The 9,931-nt window shown below is 32.6% G+C and overlaps 1 protein-coding gene across 1 annotated transcript in view; it reads left to right on the top strand.

The window, feature by feature from the left end:
* The window catches only part of Smp_151290 (putative multidrug resistance pump), a gene marked incomplete at both ends in the record, with an annotated part of 48,289 nt that overhangs the window by 19,124 nt on the left and 19,234 nt on the right, over positions 1-9,931 (top strand). Inside the window, 4 exons of the mRNA XM_018789711.1 lie at positions 3,463-3,560; positions 5,479-5,592; positions 6,771-6,841; positions 7,767-7,875. Coding sequence (XP_018655126.1) covers positions 3,463-3,560; positions 5,479-5,592; positions 6,771-6,841; positions 7,767-7,875 — 392 coding nt within the window. The remainder of the gene's footprint in view (positions 1-3,462; positions 3,561-5,478; positions 5,593-6,770; positions 6,842-7,766; positions 7,876-9,931) is intronic.

Below are 9,931 nucleotides of genomic sequence, written 5' to 3'. Positions count from 1 at the left end.
ACAACTAACAACTGTCAAGATAGTTTATATAATCGATTAACTTTAACTTAATCATTATGGAAAATCAGGAAGTATTGTCATCCCCACCCTTATTTCAGGATACTTTTCAGTATTAAGTAATTAAAGACTTCTAGTCATTGCTTTCAGAATACTTGGTAGGGATCCAATGGTTGATATTTTTAATTTTATTTGATTCGTAAATAAATGTTCATGTTCTCTAGTTTCGAATGGTTGGTAGCTAAAATTGGTTCTTGATGTTAATTATCTTCATCAAGAACAGTTACAGACTCATCATTTTAGTTAAAAATTTGGTTTCATCTGACTTACTAACCTTATCCTATTTATAACTACTCATATAAAAAAGCCGATAGTTATGAGTGAATTCCTTCACTTTTTTAATATAAAAATTCCATAGTCTGATAATTGACGTAATGATAATTCAGCATAATTTGTAGCTTATTCACGCTGAAACAGTCCAAAACTGATCACAAACAGTAGACTTCCATGGTAATTATGTTACAGAAACTAGAAATCAGTTATATTTATTAAAAAAATCATATCTATCTTAAATAGGAATAATATATTTGTAGAATCTCAGCGAATGAATTTGAAGGAAATATTTCCTTGAACCAGATTGCCAGGCGAAACGTTAGATTTACCACAAATTCATTCACTGAGATTTTACAAATATATTATTTCTATTTAATGTCTTACATCAACTCGGCGCCCAAATACTGTGAAACTATTCGCTCTCATTTAAACGAAAGTTCTTACACATCTCTCTTAGTTTAAATTCAGATTTATATTTTATTATTAATTTTAGAATCGTGTATATATTCCTTTGGCAATTGGGATTCTAACAAATTGTTTCAATGCTTCTCTACATTATATTCTTTTATTTGTTTACGAAATTGGAATAATGTAAGTTATTTATAATGTTTTTTTAAAAGTTTTGCAAAATAACAACGTATGTATGTATACATGTTTAAATAACGGTGTTCTGTAACGTTCAAGTTTTTAATACTTGAAAACTGTGTTATAAATTTGATGTATGATTATGTAATATTAATGAAAGAAAGATGTCATAGCTCAAATCTGTTTTAGATAAACTAGTGAACAACAACACAAGTGGGGACAACCAAATGTAGTTGAGCTTAAAATTACAGAATATCTGACTAAAATCTGAGAACCATATAGTAAATAGTTAATCTGTAAAATAACAATCCATCCTCTAAAACTTGACTTTTCGTTTCTCAAATGTCAGTCTATTGTGTGAGCTTTCATTGTTCATCCATTTTCATACCGATTGCGTTTTGTTTTCGTTCTTTCCTCATCGTTCTTCTACTGAAATACATTCTATGCCTGACCATCGTTACATACTATTTATGTGGATATAAGTAACCCACACCACAAAACTACTTAAGTATGTAGTAAAAAGTTACACGGGAAATATTCATAGAATTTCCTAAGCTTCATACATTCTTTTTTTAAAACTCCCTTGTTTAAACTTTGTCAAACAAGTAGAATTGCATTGGAATGATAAATTTCAAGTACTGACTAAAGAATTTTACAGTAGTCCTTGATTTTCTATGACTCATTAGGTAAGTTGAATTCAGTGATATAATGAGAAGAAGCAGAATAGAATACACTTATTTTGTGGATTCTCTCCAACTTCTTAAAGTATAAAAGCAATTGCATTACACATTGAAAATATAGATACTTTCTGTCAGTAATGTTTTATCTAAATTTGGGTTTCCCATGTATATGTAGATTGATATGAGACAATCATCATGGAATAATTAAAAAAATTTGAAATAACTAAAAGGACAGTATGTTTTTGTTAAGGAAATTGCGCGTCATTTGTCTGAAGGTGGATGTGACCTTAGTGTCTCAAAGGTCTCGGAAATGAGTCAGAAAAAAAGGGCTTGGAACTTATCAAACCCTTCTGAAGATGTTGCTGCAATAATATTCAAACTAAATTTTTCCATTCAGAAGAAAGTTATCGATGTTCCCTTGTTTTGGTGACCTGCTCTTCATAAATTTGTCAAGTCACATTTTTCCGTGACTTGAAGTTAAATTTCTTATTTATTGCTTCTTATCTGGACTTTACTTGTCTAGTTAGTTATTTCAAATATTACACAAACTAAGACATAAATCTTCGATTTCAGAAAATTCTATTTCCATGCTCTTCTTAGCTTTTTTTAGAATATTACTAGTCTCCTGATTTTCTCCTCAGCTGTAAGCTGTTTTGTTCACTACCACAATGAGGTATTTCTGATAGAGTTCGAGTAACAGATCTAAAGTATCCTGTGTAATTAGCCACTTATAAATACCTTTACCTTTTTGATGATATTTGTAGTAGCTCCAAGTTTCAACTTAGCACAATGGAACTGTCTTGACGTTTATATTATAAATTCTGATTTTGATGTTGACTGACAATTGTTTTGAGTCCCATATGTTCTTCAGTTGTAAGAACCCTATCCGTGATTTCCCAATTTGTGCCTTCATATCTGCATCAGATGCTCCTTCTTTATCAATGATGCCTTCACCTATTCCCCAGCTTCCCTATCATGTGCGACTTGGCTGGTGTTGGCTGTGTTGTATTCCAGGATCTTGCCTTTTTCTTTATGTATTTTGAGAGCTGTTGTTACAGTAGATGCCTTTGTCTGCATTTGTTGCTTTGTACAAAACAGTAGGGATTGCTTATCTACGAAGTCTAAATCCTCCAACTCTATCCAAGGTTTCCACTGTATCCCGTGCTTTTCCTGAAGTGTGGAGGTCTCGATGTTCCAGTCAACAGCCAGAAGAACGAGGAAGGGTGAAAGTGAACAGCCTTGACTGAGATCGATTTTTACTTAGAATACACCTTCAAGCTCCAATCCATGAACGACTTATAATGCTGTCCCTGGTGGAAGCTTGGTATGATTGTGATGAGTTCGGTCATTCCCTAGTGTCAAACAATGTTTTTATCACGTAATCATAATCAAAAAGTTATCATGTAGCTACTTGACTCTAGGATGACCTCCTATAGGACTGGAATGCTTGCACTAATGTAACTGTAAATTAACTATTGCCATAATTTCCCAAACTTCCAATGTTCATTCAATAATTGCCAGCATTAACAATGTAGTTTTGGTGTAGTTACATTCACAGTATATTGCTAGACGAACGTCAATCTTCATTAACGTATCGTAGCTTTGATCAACTGATTATGATGATTTAAAAAATAAGAAACTGTCCCTACAACATAGTGACATTTAGCTTTTCAGACTTAAGTAAAAGCTAACACTATTTTAAATTCTTCAGTAAATCATATGGAGTCTCCTAAGTTATCCCTTAAACACATTACAGTAACTCCTCATATTTTTTATATAATTTGTGCTAACATTGTTAATGTAAATTTTCTAAAGTAGTTTTAAATACAATCAATATATCTACTGTAATAATTTATTTTCACATTAGAGGTTCAGCTATTTCTCAATCATCAGCTTATTTATTTCAATGTATTTGCTATCTACCATACATTCTAATGTTGCAGCAATCAGGATTAACATGGAAAGGTAATTTGTTTTTTTAATTCTTATTAAATATTTAAGATTGTGAAATAATGTGTCTATGGTAAGCAAAGATGGATAGTGGCTAGCAGTGGGAACCAGGACACACGTTTCGTCCTATTTGGGATTCGTCAGCTGGATGTACCTGCACCTCAGAGTTGATGTTCACTCTGGGACTCGAACCCAGTACCTTTCGCTTCAAACGCCATTGCGTGATCCACTCAGCCACTGAGTCCTGATAGCCACTTGCTTGTGCAATGGGGTTAATTTTAAATTGACTTTGTATTGTTTGTTTGAATCTTCCCATTGATGTTTAGGACTGCAAATGATCAGTCTCTTATTGGCATATGTGCATACAAATAGGACGAAACACTCGTCCTGGATTCCACTGCTAGCCACTATCCATCTTTGCTTACCACGCTTGTGAATTAAGGCTATATCGAGGCAATACGAACAGTATGCACATATGCCAACTAGAGACTGACCATTTGCAGTCCTTAAACATCAATGGGAAGATTCAAACAAACAATACTAAGTGAATTAATGTGTCTATATTTATTTTAGTGGAATATTGGGCAACAAATTAGCCTGATATTCTGGCATTAATCTCATAATTTTGTGTGTGACAACAATCATCGACTTTTTAATAAAGTTAAATATCACATTTATGGTGTTAAATATTTTTTTAGATATGTGAAATTTCGTTACATAAAAAGATATATTTTGTTAGCTAATTATTCCGTTTCTCGATATTTGTTCAATGGGACAGTAGATCAATAAGTGAAATTTTGAGCACCTATCTCTTCATCTTTAATCAATCACACAATCGAATTCACTTATTTTCCAATTCAAACATATTTTTCTTCGCTAAAACAAATACCAGTAAACTAAGATCATTAAACACTATTTATTCTGTACTAGTTTACAGATGTGAAACTTGTTGTCCTTCAAACTATTGTTTTACTAAAACATAATTGGCGAGACTATAATTTATGGACGGCCTTTGAACGAATCTTGAATGTCCCTGAGAAATATTAATCAATCAGTAAACAGTCAGCATAGAGTAAAAATATATTATACAGAACCAAGAAATTTGAGTGGATACACTTCTTTTATATGATCCAAAAACTTGTCAAGGTTAGAAAGAGGTTCAAAGGTTCTAAAATCGTAATGCATAGGGTAGAGGAACTCATCCATATGGCTCCATAATACTCAGTTTCTGGAGCCATGATAAGGTCACAAAAACCCTCTCGGCCTCCACCAGATAGCTTCAATATTGTTTGTGTACTCCGATTGTGTAAAGTTATTATTTTTATCATGGATGTGTCCTTACAATACTCATACCACTGAACAGCCGAAGTTTCAGTGACATCTGCGGTTATTGCAGCCAATTTTAGTGGTGCTCTTATCATACAGTTCACGGCGATTATTATAATATGCTTTAGTCCCAATCTGGATCGAGCGGAAAAAATTCCTATTCCAGCAAACTCCTTCCTTCAAAATATGTTACATCGAAGGACATCGTGGAAGTCTGCGCAATGTCTACAAGTCATTTGATCACTGCAATTTCAAATAAAGGTACTTCATAGTAATCTCACTTATTGTAGCCGCTTAATTGTCAAGTCTTCTCTAAAATCCTCTGTGAACGGATCGCACATAAGCATCAGGTGCTGAAATTGGCTCCGTGACCTTGAAATCCCTCAGACTCTTCTGACTGGCTCGTCTATAAATTATAGTCTCGCCAAATAATTATTTATTTTCTATAATGAATAACTAAATACTAATTTTTCAATTTTTTTGAATAAATCCATATTGGTTTTTTATAAATTAACATGTTCAAGTATCATTCTACTATTCAACCTTTTCTGATTTTTTAAATTCTAGAGCTTTGAATGTCACAGCTTTTTTTGTAACTTTATTTTAGGTTGGACAAATGAACTATGGCTTGACTGGGGAAGATGGTTCAAATTAGCTATGCCAGGTGTTCTCATGATTACCTTGGAATGGATCGTTTTTGAAATGGGCAGTATAGTTTCAGGTGTATTATTAGGAATCTTTTTAGAATTTGATATTATAACCAGTGATAAGTAAATGTAAATATGTGGAAGTATATTCTTTCTGAAACTACTCCATGACAATTTGATGAAATTTAAACAAAACTGTTAGTTATTCTTGATGATAAACGTAACTTTACCATAGGTTCTTCGTAACTATTACTGGTATACACGGTATAGTTTTAAGGGCTTTTTTGTCTAAAAATTGATAGTTGTCTTAGTAAGCTTCAAACAAGATGTTACACGCCATCTGTACAGCTTGATCCAGGTCACCAAGTAATTTAATTACGAGAAATGAACAATTTACTAGAAATCTGCTTTGTCAAAGCACATAAAGGAATTCGATATGAATAATATGCATGCTGCATGTTTTTCAGACATAATTAAGTAAAAGTCATTTATGATATTGAAATATGGTTCAGCGGTTACATATTTCAACGATTTTTACTCGTTCAAATTTCAAAATAAAGGAATTTGGAAAGATCAAACCAATTAAATCAAATGTAAATGATATGATGGAGTACTCTGTTGAGAATTAATCAAGTTAAACGTTTATGTACAGAAACGTACATTCACATTATTGAAAGCGATTTTCATATTCATAACATGATTAACTAAAACAGTTTGCCTCCAGAAAAGATTTTACAGAGTTTATTGGTTTTCAGTAGTATGTTTCGATGCTTATAAAAGATTTTACTTATTTTATGTAACTGATAAAATAATTCCAAAATACTTTGATCTAATGCTTCAAGCAGATCAACTTTAAAAGTGGTTTGTTTCCTTTCAGCCTGATTTAAGATAACTTCAAAATTCAAGAAATGTAAATACGAACTGAGAAAATCTTTCGCTTTACGAGTTTGATGCAATGCATCAGCAAGTTATTTTGTTTTTAAAAAGCACGTTGTGTCTTTGCGTTTCCTTCAAAATACTTTGATTATATTGTCTCCTAGTTATCACGTTTTGGTTGTTTATCGGTTAAAAAAGTGTAATATTTTGACTAGTACTAAACTACATGCAATTTGATTGTATTTAATATGAATTGTGTAAAAAATTTAATGTTTCTTCTACTACCAATATGAATATTTCTAGGTTGAATAATTTACATTCACCAATCTATCTTCATTTTAATAACAATTTGAAATATATCCTCCCAATTTAATAGGTACACTTGGTGAAAGAGAATTAGCTACCCAAACAATTCTTTTCAATATTGAATCAATGTGCTTTACACTGGTAGGAATGAATTGTAATTTATCAATATATTATTGTCTATGCATAATTGATATAAGTCAATAATTTAAGTGTATTAATGTTCTATGTTTTAAATAAACACTTTATTGTTTTTACTATATATTCATAAAAATCAAACTGAGAGAAAACTTTCTATCCAATTTATATCGTTATTTTAATGTCTGATTAAAGTAATAAATTGTCACCAAGTCATTAATCCTTTATAGAACATGTTTCAGTAAATGTCTTACTTCGTCATCATCAAAACGTAGATGTACAATTATTATCAGCAGTGTGCATCCACGATCCCGCCTCGCGAGGTTCGAGGCGCACTGCTGAGGAGTCCTACAATAGGACGAAACTGCCGACCAGTGCTTCCAGGTTTTTCATGGTGGTCTAGCTTCAATTGACTCATGATCTCAACTATATAAAATTACTAAAATCTCGTGTCTCGAGTTATAAAAATGATGTTTTGAAAAATGAGAAGCACAAAAAGTAGTTTATTTTGAATCACTTTGGTTAGATTTAATAGCCTTTTACTCTTTTAAAGAAATTCAGTCGTTTCACGTTCAATGTTTAGGTATGGATGAGCAAAAGTTAATGTTATTATGCTGGAAAACCCGTAACGAATGCTTGATTTGAAGAAACTCTAATATTGCGGACCGACTGTAGGAAGAAAACCTTTGAAAACTGAACAGTACCGCATGGATATCTTGTCCACTAATGGGTGTGGATTGCTGAGGATTTCCATATTGAGACAAAGCGCTTGTTCAATGCCTCCTGGTCTTTATTAGTTGTCCAGTTGTCGTCATTTTGTGATGTAATCAGATGATTCATTCGATGTTTTATGTTATTCTGAGATTTAATTAACTACTTATCTCTATATAGTAATAATATCGTGTATTTCTTATACTTGTCTTTCATTTAGTTACCACTTGGATTTGGTATAGCATCAAGCATACGTGTTGGTCAATTTCTTGGTGCTCGCTCTTCGTTGGGACCACGATCAGTTGTTTCTACAGCTCTTGTAACATTGTGTAAGTAATAAGAATAGACAAAATCTGGAGATACAACTGCTTTAGCATTGACATACATATTATATTGTTTTTACTGTTATTTCGAAACTTTAGATAAGACTCAAAAACAGTCAGTGACATTGTGAACCTGTACTAAGTGAAGTGGTAGAAGACATACTCCGTTATTAGGGTAGAGTAACCAGTCCTAAATGTTTGATACTGATTGGATGACGTTCGTACATGAATAACACTTAATTGTTTTTAAAAAACAAAGGAGATCCTGTTATTCACTAACAGGAGATTTGAAGGAAGGTATAGACTTGCTCTGACATTTGCTTTTTGTCTTATTCCACTAAGGGCTAATTAACTCAATATAACGATTCAATTAAGAAATTTCTTTGGGATTTGGGGTTCAGAGTTGTACAAATACAAAATAAGCTATTTTTACAATGACTATCTGTAATGTCTGTGTCTATAATAACGACAACTTATAGAAGACAGTGATGAAAAATCAAAACATCAAACTATCAGTCGTACTAAGGAATTGAAAATCCGGTTCATAAGACCTTGATAATTATTCAAGAACGCCATAGAATCTAGACAAAAATCGGTAATTGTAAACATGTATCGTATGAGATTGTAAGATGAACTCTAGAAATTAGATGTTGTCAGAAAGATCATGTAAAATTGGTCGCCAAAATTTTCTATGTAGATACTCATGATTTCTTTACATGTATTTCAAAGATTTTGGCAATACAAAGAAGTTGAAAGTCCAAAGTTCTCTTCAGGTTTGAATCACCTTTTTGGTAACTCTGAGTGATGGATTAATTTAATTGGATAACCAGTTCCCTTACCATTATCTCATAGTTAGTTTTACAAATATTAATCGAGATTAAAATACAGATATGTTGCTACGTTTAACAAAGTTTTCCAAAGTTTGCAAGTCTGTGTAGTAGTCCTAAAGTTAAAAAGTAGCAATTTGTAAAGTAAATGTAAAGGTCGATTGTTTACTTGCCGAAAATAAACGAGATAAAAAATAGGCGAATAGCTGTCAATAACAACTCATACGATTAGGACGAGTGTATATACCATGGAAAAATAGGGAATTCGACATATTACATTTAGTACGCGGTGGTCAGGCATGAACTGGTGAGTTGTTGTAGTGTCAGCTGTGAAGGAATTTGTGATCCAAACATTCTCTGAATCAGCTCTTCAGATTCTATAAATAACTTCGAATTTGGATTCCTATTGCATTTTATGACTAGAGTTGGCCATGTGTCCGGGGATTGAGCTATGGTTCAACCTGCATTTCCATTTGCATAGCGATGAAGAGGTAGTACTCAGGTATGTACCTAGAAAGTGGTCAATGTAACATGCTCCTAAGAAGCAAGTAGACTGATACATCTAAAATAAGGCATCTCAAGTTTGTACCGTATCCCTAGTACTTTTCCAAGTAATGTACCTAATAAGGAAAGCATTTCTTAGTTCTTCTGATTAGATCTTTCCAAAAAGACATTTGCATGTTGTTCTTTGAAATTTCTGCAGCCTTATTCGTATTCAGTGTAAGTGAATTATATTTTCTTCTGTATTTCCAGCGATACACTTTCAGCCAGTTATTTTGGTTTTAGGTTACTATAAATTAGCTTTGGGGAGAGACCATTTCAAACAGGTGTTCGTCGGACTTCTTTTTAGTCCATCATCGATCATATTCTTTGTGCATGTTAGTATAGTTCACATAAATAGAGAATGAATGAAGTTGACTTGGCTAAACTACTTTCACTTTTTTTAATGATTCAATGCGTTTGTTTCTTTATTTTAAAATCAATAAATTAACCAGATTTGTACTTTTTACAAAAAAATAGTTTTTAACAATAAATAGCGGTAAATTAAAAGAATTTTATCAATCGAATTACGTAGTTTAATTATATATAGTTGAAATCCTGAGTCAATTGAAGCTAGACCACCATGGAAAACCTGGAGACTGATAGGTCCTGGGTTCGAACCTCGTGAGGCGGGATCGTTGATGCGCACTGCTGAGGAGTCCCACAATAGGACGAAACGGCCATCCCGTTCTTCC

This window comes from Schistosoma mansoni, chromosome W (assembly GCF_000237925.1).
Source record: "Schistosoma mansoni strain Puerto Rico chromosome W, complete genome".
In the NCBI taxonomy this organism is placed as follows: domain Eukaryota; kingdom Metazoa; phylum Platyhelminthes; class Trematoda; order Strigeidida; family Schistosomatidae; genus Schistosoma; species Schistosoma mansoni.
The sequence above is the reverse complement of the archived record's forward strand: the minus strand, read 5'-3'. Positions and strand labels throughout refer to the sequence as shown.